We start from the raw sequence: 16,776 nt of genomic DNA, 5'->3' as shown, positions 1-16,776 counted from the left end.
CATCACAACATTTATGTTGTTGTTGTTATTCATTCATCATTATTCATTAATATCAATATTTTGATAATTTACCTGATGATGGTTATTATGGCTTTCTTTAAAGGGTATGTTGAAAAAAATAAATCAGATGAATTATTACCAGAACTGTGCTTTATTTGTCATAAATAATAAATAGAAAATGAAATCTTAATCGCCATAAGTACATGATAGTTTCATCTTGATCATCATTGATTCAATAGCAAAGAATGTTATCAAATTTAGGAGATGCTATTTGAAATGTGCAACTATTAAATGGGAAATAGTAGCACAGAGAATGGTTAAAGAATGTGGATACATCTAAACCTAATCTCTTATTTCGGTCAACCACAATTGAACATAAAGCAATTTGATGTTCTTTTGCTATTGCAACAAATTGTTCTACAATTGTTGGTAAACAATAGAGTAACGGATTTAATTTAGCAGTAATCAAGCTTTGCAAATTAAGTAGCCTCAACGATTTAAGTTGAATTTGGCTAAAGTCACTTATTTTACAAGAGATTAGATAAAAGATTGATTGAGTGACAGCATAGAAAATTGAATGGACATTAGGATTAAAATTTTCGTCAATTATTACATCACTATATGACTCTGAATATCCTAAAGCCCAATTGATGGCATTTTCTAAGAAAATTAAAACATGGTCAGTCTTGATATAGCTTGCTTCTACCATCATGGAGGCTAACAGCAGTACAGTCCTTTGGTTACTTTTATCTGGATAGTTGATGGTATTATACCAAAGCCTTTCCAAGGTTCGTTCACACAGATCTTCTGAAAAACTCGACCAATAAACCAATGTAAATGGAAGGTTGATTAAAGCTTCAATGTTTATTACTTGATGGAAGAATATGTCCTCGAGAGCATTAATTGCTGTTTCAGCTTTTGTGAAATCATATGCGTGTCCATCAGGATGAAGTAGGTAATGAACTTTGTTGAGGAAAAGGTCAAATCCAATATCAAACAGACTGAAACATTTTACAGACAAATCAACATCATTAGCACTGGTATCAGCTTTAGAATTATCTACTTTATTATCACCGGCAACCTTGTATGAAGATAACTCCAACCAAATTAATTTGTCAACCACAGTATTTAGAATGTCATATGTATCCAATAAATAGTCGATTGAAGCTAAAATATTAGTTAAATAAGAAATATAACCGTGTGATGTTGATGTTATGTAGTGAGGAAAATTTGATCCAATGAGACCGGTGATCAATTGCGAGGCGGATGGATAAGTTTCGACCAATTCTTTCATGAAAGTGTGTGTCCTTTGGAATACATGAGATTCAGCAGAACTGAGTTTATCACCAGTCCCATCACTAATGTCTCCTAGATAAATTTTAAGAATTATATTTTTTATAATTGGCTGAATAAAGCTAGGAGTAATAGCTATCATATCACTAAGCATGTCCAATAAACAGGTAAGTAAATCAAGTCCTGCTTGATCTTTGAACACCAAATTACGCCAAGGAATAGTGAAAAGTATTTGACCCAGTTGAGTTGAACGTCGCCATTTAACAAGAATCAGGTTAAGATTGCTGGAAATAAGGTTCAAATTGTCAATTAGCACGGGCAAGTTTGCTTGGTTCGATATAATTATTTCACGCAGTTGAGTAAACCTTGTAGAAATATCACTCTCGGATGCTTGATCATCAGTCAAAATATTAGTTAGAGATGGTAAAGCCTTGGGTTTGGCTTTAAGAGTCTTCAAATAATTCATAGCGACTAAATTTAATCAACAGGGTAGTCATCAAATTAACAATTAAAAATGTAAATAAAGAGCAACCGGATAAACCAGGAGACAACGTGGTAAATGAAATGTTTTGCAGTGGTAAGCTGTTCAACTAATCTGTTCAATGTAGAGAGTCTGCTCAATAGAACTCATGTTAATTGAAGAAATAAAAATTCTGATTCTTTCGCAAGTTTTCAAGGTAAATTAGGTTTACCTTGCAATACCAAAGCCTTAATTTTGATCATTTATCAATCTGCTTTGATAGGGTCAATTACTTAATTTGATTATTTCTCAACTCCAAGAACTTTTCTATTCTTTAACAATTCTCTTGAATCTCTTTAACTGTCTTCGTCTTAAAGACTTAAAATAAAATTAAAATTGTCAATAAACTTCGTTTTAATCATTGCAAAGCTATATTCTATATTTTATTACTATATTATTGATGTATTTCCGATTGAATGAATAAATAGTTTAATAATAATTGTTTAGCAATAAATGGTTCAGAAATAAATTGTTTTTCTTGTTTTTGCTATGGTTGTCATGTGACTTCAATCAGCTGTTAAGGCTTTTTGCGGTTTCCTTGATAATTTGTTTTTCTCAATTCAGTTTCTATTTTGAAGTGTAGTGTTTAGAATCGGCCTGTATTTTTGATCTATTTTGGTTTTATCTTAAACGATAATTAATATTTAAAACGAGAGGATGAGTAATATTTATATTCAAGAGCCTTCAACCAATGGAAAGGTAAGTTACTTTTGACCATCCGTTCTTACTTAAATTACTTTCCTTTCCTTTTTATTCATGATGTGATATATTAATTTGTTATGATGTTTATGCGAGAATGATATATCAGCTGTCGTTAATTTAGCTGGAAATTCATATGTTATGTCTAAACACATCTAATTGTGCAAGCCTAATTAATTCTGCTAACATTGTTTTCCATCATCTTTTGACAGGTTATCCTGAAAACTACTCTGGGTGATATTGACATTGAACTTTGGTCTAGAGAAGCTCCGAAAGCATGTCGGAACTTTGTTCAACTATGTATGGAGGGTTATTACAACAATACGATATTTCATAGAGTTATAAAAGGGTTTCTCGCTCAAGGAGGAGATCCGACAGGCACTGGATATGGTAACTTTTTTAATACATAAATTGACGAATGTACAGTGTTCTTTTGTAATATGAGCTAATTATCTAATAATTAATTTTAATTCTTTCATTTCATTGTATAGGTGGAGATTCCATTTATGGAGAAGGATTTAAAGATGAATTCCATTCAAGATTACGCTTCGTTCGCAGGGGTCTTCTGGCAATGGCTAATGCAGAAAAGAACGCCAATGGATCTCAATTTTTCTTTACTCTTGGCCCATGTCCACATCTTCAAGAAAAGCACACAATTTTCGGGAAAGTTGCTGGCAAAACATTGTATAATATGATAAAATTTGACGACTTACAAGTGGATCAAAATGAAAAGCCGCTATATCCACCAAAGATAATTTCAACGGAGGTTGTTTTCAATCCTTTTGACGATATAATTCCTAGAAAGATCGAAGCTAAAAAAACGAATAAAAAGGAAGAAAGGCCCAAAGTAAAAGGAACCAAAGATTTTAAATTACTCTCTTTTGGTGATGAAGCTGAGGAAGAAGAAGAAGAAATAAGTGAAATTATAACAAAATTCAAAGGAAAAAGTAAAAGTAGCCATGATTTGTTGAATGATCCAAAATTAAGTTCAGTTCCAGCTGTTGAACCTTCTCTAACTCTCAATAATCGAAAGATCAAAGGTGACATCGATGACAGAATGGAGGAAGATGATTCAACTAGTGATGATGAAAGCAAGAAAAGCTCAAAACTAAATAAATTGAAAAAGATTAAAGATAAATTTAAACATTCTTCGTTTGGTGAAGGAAAATCAACAGACAAATCAACCACAGATCCATTCGGTGAAGGAACATCAAAAGATTTTAATGAAGAGCAAAATGAAGAAGACGAAACGAACCCTGGATCTAAATTGTAAGAAATTTCAACCGATTTTCAGCGTCAAAAAATAACTTAATATTACTTTCTTTTTATTTCAGAGATAAAATTAAAAATGAGTTCAAACTTTTAAAGAAACAAATGAAGGAGCGAATAAAGAAGACGGTAACCACTGAAAACCCTTTCTTTTCAAGTGATCAACCTGATGCTGTGATTGAGTTCAAGAAAGAAATAGACCAATTCAAAGCATTACAAAGTAAGGATAAGAAGAAACGAGCCGAAAAAGTAAGTGAAATTCCCTTATTATTCAATTTTTATCATTAGGCATTAATGGTTAACTATTACTTTGATTCATAACCCTAATTTATCTTAATCAGGTAATCTGTTCATTTAATCGCTGGTTGAATGTTTCATTCAATTGACGAAACCAGAATTGAGCTTATAAATAAATAAAATAAAATTGCCCATCGTAAAGAAAACAAACAAACATTTACATGATATATTTTTGGTCCGCTTTAAGCTTAATACGAGACTTTATTATCATTTTGACCGGTGGCCCATCGTAAAGTAAAAATGACCAGATTATTAATAAAAGCATTTTTAATCTGGCAGCGCGTAATGATCTAGTCATCCACACTCGATCATTTTAAATCTAATTCTTATTCAAGAGATAACAATGATGATTATCAATTGAATTTAAAATGAGCTAACTAGGGCAATTAGCCATTTTGATCCTTGTTTGATTGCAATCAGTTCTGAGCACACTTTTATATTTTAGCCAGCTTTCGTCAAGATATAGTTAAACCATTACCGTTTCCTAGACTTCAATCACAATTCCGGATCTAGTGAAATAAAGTTTAACTAATTAATATTTCACAATAACTTTCACTAATCTATTATCTTAGAGCATTGATTTTATAAAATACATATTAGCCTTCATTGTACAAAATTGGCAATTGTTCTAATTACTTCTTTATTTCTTTCATTCCACAGAATTTATCCATTTTTGAAAAATTCCAAGCAAAAATATCAAATATTGAAGGTGATTCAGATGATGGTACACTTAGTGATTTGTTTAAACATAAATTGGTCAGCGAAGAAAGTGAGCCTGTTCTAGCAAAAGATGCTAATATAAGGAAGGAGGCTGAATGGTTTGATATTTATGATCCAAGAAATCCAGTTAATAAACGTCGACGTGAAGCCGATAAAGAAAGTGAATCTAAATCAAGTAAAAAAGCGCACCGCAGTAAAGAGAAACAATAAATTCGCTCAACATCTTATCATTTGGATTGGTTAAAATACAAAGCCTTAATCTGGAAAACTCCAACAAAAACTGTTGAAACTTACATCGAGTTGATGATGTCTACTTGTAACCAGTTTCAATGAACAATTAATTGACTTTTCTATGCAGCAAATGGAGAGTTGAGAATGATTTTATAATTTAAATTCATCTCCTCACCTTGAACATCAAATGATAATGGTGTTTGATATTGCAACGATATTTTCATTTTCACCAGAAGAGGACAAAGCTATAAAGAACACATATAAAGATGATAGAACAAGTTGAAGAATGAACAAAATAACGAAGAGAGTAAAGAAGGAGGAGAATAGGTGAAGACGAAGAAGATAGACTTACCCTGGAAGGAGGGAGGGAAAGATGAAAATAGTGAAACAGTAATTTGAACAAATTGTTATTGAGGATTACCTGGAAGATGCTGCCTGTTTTCCTGCGATAAGCTTTGAAAAGGAAGCCTGAAAAAGTGAGATAATCATGGACCAATGCTTCCGGAGACAAGCTCTTTACGCATTCACTTTCTTTGGCAAACTGTTTATTCACAAATATAAAGGTTGTTAAAAGATAGAGAATCAAATTAATCAATTGAATTTGTTTTTTTTACCTTACAAATCAATTGGTTATTTCCTTTGAAAATTCAACTCCACCAGTTGTGCTTACATCAAAGTCCAATCACAAGCTCATCGCAGCCTCATCTTCATCTCCTAAACCTGCCATAATAATTTATCCTTTTTACCCATCTTTATGACAAATAATTTCAATTCTCATCACCTTTTGATCATTGATTATATCAACCAATTATGTATAGTTAATCTTGTAAACAAATTACAACTGTAATAAATTGTTTAATCCATGCCTTGGTTTAGTTTTCACGTTTAAACCTTGTTTCAATTTAGTATAACTGTAATACAGATCAAGTCACCAAATGATTTTCAAATATAATTCACTATGCAAATAGATTGTTGTAAAGAAATTGTTGAAATTACAATTTAAAGGGTAATAATTTTCTCACAATATTATCAACAATTGCATTGGAAGAAAAAATATTTACATTAATTGCGCTCTCAATGTATTTTAATGGTGAAGTAATTTAGACTTTTGCTGTCTTTTTCATATAATAATCATCTTTTAAGCAAACAAACTCATCTTCAATAGATATTCATCTTAATCTAAATTACTGATCAAAAGATTAACTTGGAGTAAAAAAAGATGATCTTGGTTGTGAGAAAGGTTTAAATGTCTCATGTTAACACAAAGTCTGAGAGTAATATTTTTTTTCTATTAAAATGCATTCTTCAGCATAACCAACCAAACAGATTTGATTATTGACAATCTAAAAACGTGATTCTAAGCAGTTGATGGTAAATTTTCATTCAAATGTTTATCCTTCTTCAAGTTTATCCACTTTTCAATACATTTTAATATTATACAATGGTGATGAATAAAAAATAACTGTAAGGGATTAACAGTGTATTAATGTAAACAATTGTCAAAACTGCAAACGATGTGCATGATATTGATGATTGTTTTTTAAACAATGTCAATAATATGAGCATTCATATTGTTAAATAATTGCCTTTATTGATAAAAAAGTAGCAAAAAAATAAAAAAGTCACAAAAAGGAAGGTTAAGCTGAGGATAAACGCGTGTCAAGGAACCAGTCGATCAGGCCCATTGATAAAAGATGATCATCATAATAAGCACCAACTTCATCATAACTTTCATCAAGATTTTTACATTCATCAATGTTATGATTATTTTCCAGTCGCTTCACTAGTTGTTACCTTTGTTCAATTGCTCATTCCCTTCCCTTTCATTCCTTTCATTTCTTTCTTCTCCATCTTTTTCATCTTTCTCTTTTCCTCCCTTTCTCTCTGTCTCTCCGTTTCTATCTCTATCTCTGTCTCTCTTCTCATCCTCTGTAAGTTGACTTTAAATCTGTTATAACCTATACAACGAAAGTGATATTAACAATGGAAAGCCTTCTCATTGGATGTTATTCACTCCAACCTAGCCTGATAGGTTAGCATCCACCAAAGTTCAGCCTCTTTTATCATCTTTTGCGTTTCATCCAGATAGTCACTTGATCTTTAATTTTCATCTTCATCCAGATTCTTTCTTCAATCTTTATCTTTGTTCCAGTTTTAAGTTTTTCGAAATCTTTTTTTTTCATTGTTCCATAAGTGTCAAAAATCATTCAATACTTGTAACATTTCTTGATTCAGCTTTTACCATTTTATACGAAACTGTGGCCATTAATTTTATCTTAATAACTTGATCTTGATCTGGATTACAGGAATCTTGAAACTGTTTAGGTGAAATTTTTGAATAAACCGTCTTTTTGCTTTACTTTGGTTCATTTATAAATTCAATGGTAATCATGATTAGAAGTACTGGTTCAATCAGGTCCCGGAGAAATAAATCAAATGATAAAGATTTAGCCTCAAAGGAACCAATTAGCAGCCTTAAAATAATCAAAATTGAAGCATCTTCAGTCAGTGAATCATTTATCAACAGTTCAACCAGACTCGATCTCTCATCGCCAAGTCCGAAATCACCTTCTCTGTCTTGTTCATCTTCACCTCAGCCAAGTACCGTGATAACATCCATTCGAGTATCGCCCAATCATCGATCTCAGTGTTATATAACGACAACTTATACACCTTATCGTGATTTAATAAGAACCAATTTGATAAATACGGAAACATCATCACCAGCTGCAATAGACAGCAAGCAATGTTCAGGGGAACCTGCAACATCAACCTCTCCATCAACAACCATAGGAACCGTTTCATCTTCATCAGCAAAATCTCGAAATGGAAGGTCAGTAAACAAACGAAATGGACGTTGGACGTTTACAAATTGCCGAGAAAGACAGCGACAGCAGAATGTAAATGAAGCTTTTCAAGAATTGCGATCAAAAATACCAACTCAACCAATAGATAAAAAGCTATCCAAATGTTCAATATTAACAAGAGCCATTGAATATATCAAGCTTTTAAACGGAATCCTGGAAAAGATGGATGATAATGGTGATTATTATAGCCAAGGAACTCGAAAACGTGCCCGTTATGATTCGGAAGACACTCAGCTGGATTGTAAACCATCTTCAAGAAACTCTTTGTTGACCACATCATCATCCTCTTCAATACATGATTATGAAAGTGATTGTCCAAACCCAGGTGAAGATGAAGAAGAGAAATATGAAAATGCCAATTTGGTTAAAACGGGTAACAAAGGTCTAAGAGAGAGGCAAAATTTGGGTTCATCTCGTTTATCATGCAACAACCGTCCGTTGGAAACAAATGTATCAATTACTCGGGTTAATGGAACCATCCAAAGTCCACAATTTAGCCAGATTACGGATCGAGTTATCCTAGATTGTTCACCAGTTAATGGATCAAGTCAACGATCTTTCACCAAAGAAAACCTTTCCGATGGTTTCTCCCAAGATTCACAGGAAACCATAAGATCATCTGAAGATAAGATAATTATGGATGATGTTAGTCTAGTTAGTTATGAGTTTGATTCATCTAGAGAGCAAAGTATTTCATCAACTGTGAGCAGCCCATCTGATTCGGATTAACACTAAACACAAATCTTTTGCTTCTTTGCTTTTCTCTCACCATCTTCACTTTTCATCAGCAACAATAAAACTGCTATTTTGACTAATAAGACTGATTTCAGAGAAAGATAGTCAACTAGTTGATTTAAGTATAACTGACGGGTCAATCAATTGTTGACAGTTAATTAGTTTGGCAACAAATGATGGGTGTTCACATTACAGCAAAACAAACATGTAATATATTCATAATTAGTCTGTATCATTAGTCTCAAATCAACTGATTCTCCTTCTCTTATTGTTTAAAAGTGGTACTGTTTTTCAAACAATCAACAGGATAACGGCTCAATGAACAGTGAGTTTCGTTGTCTGTTCAATATACTCACATTACTTTGATTTACAAAACAAAAAGAGACAAAACTTAAACACAATTGAATAAAGTAAACGTTTAAAAACACATGTTGTAAACAAATAACTGATTTAAGTAAAGATTTACGGATTGTTTCATTTGTTACCATTCTAACAAGGGAAGTGAGGTAAGTGGTACGGTTAGAATCGGATAAAAAGTGTATAATTCTATTGATCATGATGAAAATAGTTGGTTACCGTACAAAGTTGAGAACGCAATTATCCTTTTCTACCTCGAAATTCGATCATTGCTTCTCAAAGCGCATAAAGCCATAGTGAATATAATAATAAATTTTGACTTTTCAACAAACCAAAAGTTTACCTCTGTGGTAAGTTACACAATTTCAACTTATCACTATGGCTTTATGCGCTTTGAAAGACAATGATCGGATTTCGAGGTAGAAAAGGACAATTGCGTTCTCAACTTTGTACGGTAACCAACTATTTTCATCATGATCAATAGAATTATACACTTTTTATCCGATTCTAACCGTACCACTTACCTCACTTCCCTTGTAAGGCCTAAGCTGAGATCTAATGTTTATTATGGTAGGCATTATGGTGTGTCTATACATTACAATATGTAATACTAGACCTTAAATTTCAGACCATTTACCTCGTTATCTTGTTGACATTACAATATGAGAGTAAAAACATATTTACTAAACTATTAACGATGTAAACTGGATTCAAATTCAGACAATTAAACTCTATGATAGTCAATATAATGGCTATCAACATTATACAATGCTATAAAAACTGTTAGATACAACAGCTTTTAACATTCTTAACCCATAGCCAAGACTTTACACATCAAGAAATATATTGCTCATTAAGTATTTCAGTATTTCAGTATTTAGAGTTGAAACAAGTAATATTTAACTTGATAATGTTAACTTACAATTCATTAATTTGTCAGGCTTTACATCGATAAATTAACTTCTCAAGTGACCCTTGAAAACGATGAATCCAACTTCCTTGGGTTTCCCTTTTTGAGGCTAAATCACTGTCTCTCCTTTCCTTTGTATCACTATTATTATTTTGTTAATCAATAGGATAATGTTGGAGTATCAAAAGGCTAGGTGGTGGGTTTGATATACAAAACATGATTGTCATCACCTTAAATCTTCACAATTGATAACCAATCAACCCTTAACACAGTAAAAATACACGAGTCAAAAGAAAAGCTAAAATCACATGCAGATGATTTGTCACACGTTCAAGATTGGCATAATTTTTTTAGGGAGTTTGCTATGATAATGAAGTAAAATGGAGGGAAAATTCATTTGTCCGGAAATTAATAGAAATACAATTGAATAATTTCCAAACGATTAACACTCAACAGATAAAAATAATCAAAAATATTCAAAGCAATTCTCCCATAAAAATAAAGATAAAAATTTTTATTGTTAAACTCATCATAAACAGTATAATAGTTGTCACCCGAGTTGACCAAAAGTTGGCTTTAGCTAATAAATCTTGAATAATCAGACTTTCAATCAGATCTTTCTGTCTTTGGATCATTCGATTGCTAATTAATTTTTGGATGATCAACCTTTAAACAGTTAATTTGATTTATTGGTTACCATTCAAAGTACAGCATTGAATCTATCTTTTAACCATTCAAAATTAGCATATTATTCGATATCTTCTAAGATTTTTCAAACTACATACGATGAATCACAAATATTTTAAAAAACTAACTCAATTATTATCAACAATTACCTAAAATTATTTTAAATTGTCAAAAAATCAGTTAATAGCGAGATTAAGAAGCGCCATCTAGTGATACAAAAACTTGATTGTTGTTGAAAAATCTTGTTCAAACTGTCATTATCTTTATTTTCACTGAATCATCAATCAATTCTGGTTGTTCTTGATTGGATTGAGCCCTCGTGATTTATCCTAAGCCTTCTCAATTGAAAAAAGCATTTAACTTGTTTAATCTGACATCTGTTGGTAAATCTATCCTATTTACTTCTGTTTTACGCTATGTTTACGTGATTCCGTTCAACCTGTGCAAAATTTGGAAAATTTAAATTGTTTGCTGATTATTGAATTTCATTTATTCATCGTTGGGTAATTTTTTGTTATTTGCTGTCTCTTTCATGTACAATTCAGGATGTGAATGACTTTGATTGTAAAATGGATATACATTGATAGGTTTGTAAACCTTTGATCTTTATTATGACTTATCGCTTTATCATGATTATTCAATAACTCTGTGATTTTTTCTCATCTAGATGAACCTTTGTGCCTTATTGATGTAGACGAGATTCAAATACGAGCAAATCTTGAGCTTAGTTTGTTCATTAATCTTTTTAACAATTGTTCTGGAGTTCTACGTTCAAATATCTGTATGCTCTTCTCTGATTGGCTGATTGGCCACCAAACCGTTGGAATACATTTCAAGTGTCTCGAGCTCAAATCTGGTTTAAACTTTAAAGATAGATCAATTGGTGTATATGTTTTTATGTGTTTACTCTGTGAATCGACTGCTGCGAACTTACAATCATGATTGAAAGCTTGGTTAATTGCATCCGACAAGGAAAATTAGAGTAAGTTTTACTTATAAATTTAGGTTTTGTAAACCCTGTTCTTGTTGTTTACTAAACAATGTACTGCTGATTGTTATGACTGACTATTTTTTTGTTTCCCTTGTTTACTATTTCCAGTGCCATTTCTGGTTTTATCAAACGTTTGAAAAACATCAACATTGTTTTAATTAAAGAAGATGACTGCAATTTGAATCTCCTTCATATTGCTGCTGGTATCGACTCAGTCTTTCGAGATGATGTTGTTAATTTAATTGTGAAATCAAAAGAACTTGACATAAACAAACCTAGTGGACCAGGAAATGATTGTTGGACCGCAGCTCATATAACTGCTATCAAAGGCTACTCTACAACTCTAAAGTGTTTACTAGATCACGGAGCCGATCCATATTTACTAGACATTGACTGTAACACTGTTTGGGATGTTGCATCAGCTAACAACAACCACAGCTGTATTCGCGTTCTAGAAAATGCAGTTAATTCGCCACCTTCTCCATTAATTGATGACTCCATTTACTTTTCTATGAGCTCTCTAGGATTGATAGACCTGGACCAGACCATCAAATTAAGTGACCAATCCTCAGTGGTCCAAGTCACATCTCAAGAGCTCCAACTTCGTAGAAAAAATACAGATAAATTGCCACAGAAGGCTCCTAAATTGAAATCAACTAGATCACCACCCAGAAGACCGACAGCAGATGCATCATACAGTTTAGTGACAGATAAATCAAATGACACAGTAATTTACACTGATCCAGACTTTAATGTTACTTTAGTTGGGGTCAAAGATACAACTTTAATCTCTAATGACTCCAGCTCTACTTTAGATAATACAACGCTGAGCCCGCTTGATTCAAATTTGAAGAAATTGACCGATTCAGAGATATACCAGCAACTTCAGCGTTTTGGTGAAAGCCCTGGACCAGTCAACAAATTCACTCGGGATCTTTACTTAAGAAAATTAGGAAAAATTATATCAAATAGAGTACAGGTTAAAACACCGATCAAATCATCGATTAAATCACCGATCAAATCACCACTTAAATCATCAGTAAACAAGACACAAACGCTTTCTTCTTATCCACAAGAAATCAACAACATAGTCTCGTGGAAGTTTGATTTTGTCGAAGCCAAAGAAATAGATAAAGAATTTATGGACATCTTTTCAGAAGCAAAAGGTCCTCGAGATTTTTTCAATTACCTGCTGTTAGATCCAAGAAAAACATGTAATCTATCTCAAGCAGCATCCGAAGCACAAGATAAGAAAACGGAAGTCAGTCTTTTTGTTAAATTTATAAAAGCAATTTTCTACATTGGTAAAGGTAAAAATAATCGACCTTACATGCATCTTTACGAAGCTGCTTTACCATTAAATAAGCGAAAACCAATTAGCGCTAAAGTTAAAAGGATAATTGAAATCTGGGATCAGGATTATGGAGTAATTTCTCTTCATTTTCCCAACGGAATGACTTCTGAAGAAGCTTTTGCTCGTGAATCATTAATGATTAATGCCATTGATCTTGATAATTTAACCAATATCAGATTGGGTCAAAATAAGGTGCATTCTGGTTATTTGACTGACGCCAAGAAAAAGGTTCTTGGTGCATACTGCCTTTGGAAGGCTTATAAAAATCTTATTCTCAATGGTGAACGGCAAATCAAGCGTTTTAATATTACTCGTTAAATTATTATTCAACGATTATCTAATATGATAATTTTATGATTTTATCTTTTATAATTTTTCACCATCATTTTCAAATAATTTGTTTAATCACATTGTTTATATATCATCTCCCTCATTTGCTTTTATTTTTCATCAAGAAAGGTTCTTTTATAAATAAATATAAGAGGCGAAATGAAATAAAAGTGATCTTATTTGAAGTCAACAGGTTATGGCTTGAAAAAGAAAGAGAGAGAGAGAGTTAAGAATAAAGTTCCGAAGAATGAATCGAAAAATTGAAAAGTAAATTGAAAAGTGAGGAATAAGCAGAAGACAATGATAAAAAGTGGAGAGAAAAGCATTTAAATCAAGTCGATCACATTATACATTAGTTGCTGTTGAGGCAGATGCAACGGACGTAGTTACTGAAGTCGCGGTCGCCGTTGTGTTTTTTGTGGGTGTTGATGGTTCCAATTTCATTACTTGACAAACCCATCGAGCAAAATCGAGATCTTCACTTTCAGATTTCTTAACATAAGGATGATTCTAAGGAAAGAATAAGAGAAAATGCAAAATTAGAACATCGTAAAGGAATTGTGATACATCCATGCTGAGGTTAAACATAAAATAGTAATTGATTCAAAACAAAATAAGATAGAGAAAAAATCACATGGAACGATATTGAAATTTAAAGTCAAAGTAATCTGTTTTTCTAACTGTGAGAATGGGTTTACAAAATTTCAAACATGTATGCCTTACCATTAAAGTTTTGAGATCAGGTCTTTCTACTGGATTCTTTTTGAGACAACTATCAACCAAATCTTTGAATTCTGCTGAAAATATCCCGGATGGTATAGTTGGCTGTGGCTCATTTACGATGTAATCTAATAATTCAAAGATGGATAAACGTGGACAAACGTCCCCTGCTGTTGAATTGGATGCAGAATTTTGACTAAAGCTAGCCGGACGCGTCTTCGAATTGGGGCTTACAGGAGTTTTGGCATCGTTTGAGCTATCCTGCAGCTCGGGTTGATATTGTGAGCCGAAGATGGCCTTGAGCTCTTTTGGCTCTGGAGGTGGAACAGGATATCGACCAATAGCCATTTCAACAAGGGATAGTCCGAGGCTCCATATATCAGATTGAATGGTATAATGAGTACCTTGTAGCCTTTCCGGCTGTGAGAAATTATGCAAATATAGAGAGTTAGAAATTATGGAATAGGCATAGCAGTGTCAGTAACATGGAAAAATTTCTATTTTGATCATCTTTCAAATCAGATTGTGTACTTCTAGGAACCAACCATACATAATCTAGAAATGAAAATTACAATATTGAAATTGTTCGATGTTCATTGGTAGATCACCGCTTTAAGAATGGTGTACGTTACGTACAGACATATAGGATCTAGTGCCAACAAAAGAGTTAGCCATTGAGTCAATTAATTGTCCACTGACGCCAAAATCACATATTTTAATTTCTCCTCTGGAATTTACAAGAATGTTGGAAGGCTTGACATCTGTGAATAGATCATAAAAATCAAATGAAATACAAGATTCATCTAAAAATATCAAGATATTCATTATACCTCTATGCATAATTTGATGTTTCTCCCTCAGGTAATTGAGTCCTTTTAGGACAGCAATGGTAACTTTACCAAGCACTTGTTCAGGTATTCGTCCAGCTTTTTTGAGGACCAAATCAAGGGAACCTCCATCCTGAACAGAAGCATTGAAAGTATTAGATAAGCATTTTTGTATTTGATAAAAATAACCCTGTAATTACCATATATTCCATACAGATATTAATCTCTCCATCACTGTAAAATGCACCATAAAACCCAACAATGTGGGGTGAATTACATTCATGAAGAACTTTTAATTCTCGGATTATTTGATTGCGAATGGCAGGTTTAACTTCAAGATGAATGAGCTGAATAAGAAGATAAAAACGCGCGTTAATAAGTAATTGAGAATACCAATGTTAAATGTAGTCTAGAATTAAAGACAAAACTATACCAACCTTACGGGCCATGATAAGACCAGATGGTCGATGCAGGACTTTGGTGACAACACCTCCATTACCGGCACCTAACTCTCCTAGATATTCAAAATCTTCTCCTGTTAATTCACCAACCTTTTGTTTCTGAGTTAAAAAGGTTTCCAATCTTTGCCTTTGTTGATCATCCAAATCAAGGCCTTCGAGTGTTTTATGGAGAGCTTCAATGCTTGTGTCCAATGGTTGCCTATCATATGAAAATATGGAAAGAAAAAGAAACAAAACAGTGTTAGAAGGATAAAGTAAAAGGGTATCAATGGGATAGAATACAGAAAGCACAAATGATACTCAACTCATTTTGGTCCTGACTGGAATCACCTGAGTCTACTGAGCCAGGAGGAAGTTTAAGGTTGAGTTTATTTTTATTTTGGTTACGACTCATCGGAACTAAAATTCAAGTGTAGACACCAGTATTATGGATAATGGTTGAATAGAGTGGAGAGAAGAAAGAAGACAGATGAGAGAAAATTGGATAACAATGAAATTAGTTGAACACTTGATAAAGCCAACAAGCCAATTAACTTATTAAACACTAGGCTAGCCTTAGAATGACTGAATTAACTTGATTCAAAGAATTAACAAAATAATGATGCATAAGATGACGCTGATGAATAACTGAATGATAAGTTGAACATTAAAATACCAACCAGAAACCCAAATGTAAAGCTCTTTTTGCAAGCCATTGAAAATATTTGCCTCTTACAAGCTCTCTTTCTCTCCCTTTCCCCCCTTCTTTTTGCATCTCTTTCTTTATCTATTTACCTTTCATTTTAGTCACTTGACTTTCTCTGGATTTACAAAAATTTAAAATTAAAGAATTAAATTGTCTCAAAGAATTAATATGCCATGTAAATGATATAAAATGTGATAATTTGCACAGTTAAAGTTACCAATTTTGTACCTAAAATTAACATGCGGTAAGTACCAGAAACATGTTGAACTAAGTAACGCATTTTAAGGGTTAACAAGTGTTGTAACTGCTAATCTCTATTATCCAACGGCTATAGCAGGATTCGGGTAGATAAGCCACTGAACCATTTTCGGCTTGTATTTGTAGTTATCATGCGCTGCTAATTGACTACATTCAAATCTAGGAATATTGACAGCTTTACAGTGTTTAAACGTCAATCTAACGCTTAATCGGATTCTTTTTACCTGATATTATTTGAATTTTTCAATATATCAATAAATAAATAGCAACATTACCTTGACGAATAAGTTTACTGATGATTTTGTTGGCTATAGATGAATATAATGGTTCCTTGTTGATATAAAATTTCACCACAAGACTTTATTTATATCAATACTCACATGGAAAGCACCTTTTTTTATCTCCTCAATAAACTTGAATTTACATGGATTGATGTTAGTGATGATTTTGGTGGTGATGATGAATATTAAGAGATGATATCAATAAAATTGTAAATATTGAAAAATAAAACGAAAATTGAATGAGAAAAGGAAAGACAAGAGTTTGAGGAGAGAGAGAGATGAAT

At 32.6% G+C, this 16,776-nt stretch overlaps 5 protein-coding genes across 5 annotated transcripts; 3 read left to right on the top strand and 2 right to left on the bottom strand.

The window, feature by feature from the left end:
• Positions 1-132: 132 nt before the first annotated feature.
• On the bottom strand, positions 133-1,843 carry LOC107366293 (RNA polymerase I-specific transcription initiation factor RRN3). The gene has a single exon (XM_015933875.3). It carries the CDS (start codon positions 1,757-1,759, stop codon positions 233-235), a length of 1,527 nt encoding a protein of 508 aa, XP_015789361.1. The 5' UTR covers positions 1,760-1,843; the 3' UTR covers positions 133-232.
• A 104-nt stretch (positions 1,844-1,947) lies between these two features.
• Positions 1,948-5,919, top strand: LOC107366171 (spliceosome-associated protein CWC27 homolog). The gene is made up of 5 exons (XM_015933752.3): positions 1,948-2,512; positions 2,725-2,902; positions 3,004-3,781; positions 3,847-4,030; positions 4,739-5,919. The coding sequence occupies exons 1-5, from the start codon at positions 2,471-2,473 to the stop codon at positions 5,006-5,008; spliced, it is 1,452 nt and encodes a 483-aa protein (XP_015789238.1). The 5' UTR covers positions 1,948-2,470; the 3' UTR covers positions 5,009-5,919.
• Positions 5,920-6,604: 685 nt separating this feature from the next.
• Positions 6,605-9,058, top strand: LOC107366173 (uncharacterized). The gene has a single exon (XM_015933755.3). It carries the CDS (start codon positions 7,411-7,413, stop codon positions 8,623-8,625), a length of 1,215 nt encoding a protein of 404 aa, XP_015789241.1. The 5' UTR covers positions 6,605-7,410; the 3' UTR covers positions 8,626-9,058.
• Positions 9,059-10,853: 1,795 nt separating this feature from the next.
• On the top strand, positions 10,854-13,430 carry LOC107366170 (uncharacterized). The gene is made up of 3 exons (XM_015933750.3): positions 10,854-11,172; positions 11,253-11,567; positions 11,685-13,430. The coding sequence occupies exons 2-3, from the start codon at positions 11,524-11,526 to the stop codon at positions 13,246-13,248; spliced, it is 1,608 nt and encodes a 535-aa protein (XP_015789236.1). The 5' UTR covers positions 10,854-11,172; positions 11,253-11,523; the 3' UTR covers positions 13,249-13,430.
• Dsor1 (mitogen-activated protein kinase kinase 1) lies at positions 13,344-15,931 on the bottom strand. Its single transcript, XM_015933753.3, has 7 exons — positions 15,574-15,931; positions 15,245-15,467; positions 15,008-15,154; positions 14,811-14,940; positions 14,617-14,741; positions 13,984-14,400; positions 13,344-13,770 (listed from the first exon to the last, which is right to left on the bottom strand). Exons 1-7 carry the CDS (start codon positions 15,660-15,662, stop codon positions 13,606-13,608), a joined length of 1,296 nt encoding a protein of 431 aa, XP_015789239.1. The 5' UTR covers positions 15,663-15,931; the 3' UTR covers positions 13,344-13,605.
• Positions 15,932-16,776: the final 845 nt, after the last annotated feature.

This window comes from Tetranychus urticae, chromosome 2 (genome assembly GCF_039701765.1).
Source record: "Tetranychus urticae isolate SD_2017Ah chromosome 2, NJAU_TeUrti_SD_1.0, whole genome shotgun sequence".
NCBI classification, from domain to species: Eukaryota; Metazoa; Arthropoda; class Arachnida; order Trombidiformes; family Tetranychidae; genus Tetranychus; species Tetranychus urticae.
This window is presented reverse-complemented; position numbering and strand designations above follow the sequence as displayed.

Coding starts and splice junctions, on each gene's coding strand:
- Dsor1 (XM_015933753.3), bottom strand. CDS start 15,662: ATGAGTCGTAACCAAAATAAAAATAAACTCAACCTTAAACTTCCTCCT. Junction 15,155..15,244: donor GTCTTATCATGGCCCGTAAG/GTTGGTATAGTT, acceptor CTTCTTATTCAG/CTCATTCATCTTGAAGTTAA. Junction 14,742..14,810: donor ACATCAAATTATGCATAGAG/GTATAATGAATA, acceptor ATCTATTCACAG/ATGTCAAGCCTTCCAACATT.
- LOC107366171 (XM_015933752.3), top strand. CDS start 2,471: ATGAGTAATATTTATATTCAAGAGCCTTCAACCAATGGAAAG. Junction 3,782..3,846: donor ACGAACCCTGGATCTAAATT/GTAAGAAATTTC, acceptor TTTTTATTTCAG/AGATAAAATTAAAAATGAGT. Junction 4,031..4,738: donor AGAAGAAACGAGCCGAAAAA/GTAAGTGAAATT, acceptor TTCATTCCACAG/AATTTATCCATTTTTGAAAA.
- LOC107366170 (XM_015933750.3), top strand. CDS start 11,524: ATGATTGAAAGCTTGGTTAATTGCATCCGACAAGGAAAATTAGA. Junction 11,568..11,684: donor ATCCGACAAGGAAAATTAGA/GTAAGTTTTACT, acceptor TACTATTTCCAG/TGCCATTTCTGGTTTTATCA.
- LOC107366293 (XM_015933875.3), bottom strand. CDS start 1,759: ATGAATTATTTGAAGACTCTTAAAGCCAAACCCAAGGCTTTACCATCT.
- LOC107366173 (XM_015933755.3), top strand. CDS start 7,411: ATGGTAATCATGATTAGAAGTACTGGTTCAATCAGGTCCCGGAGAAAT.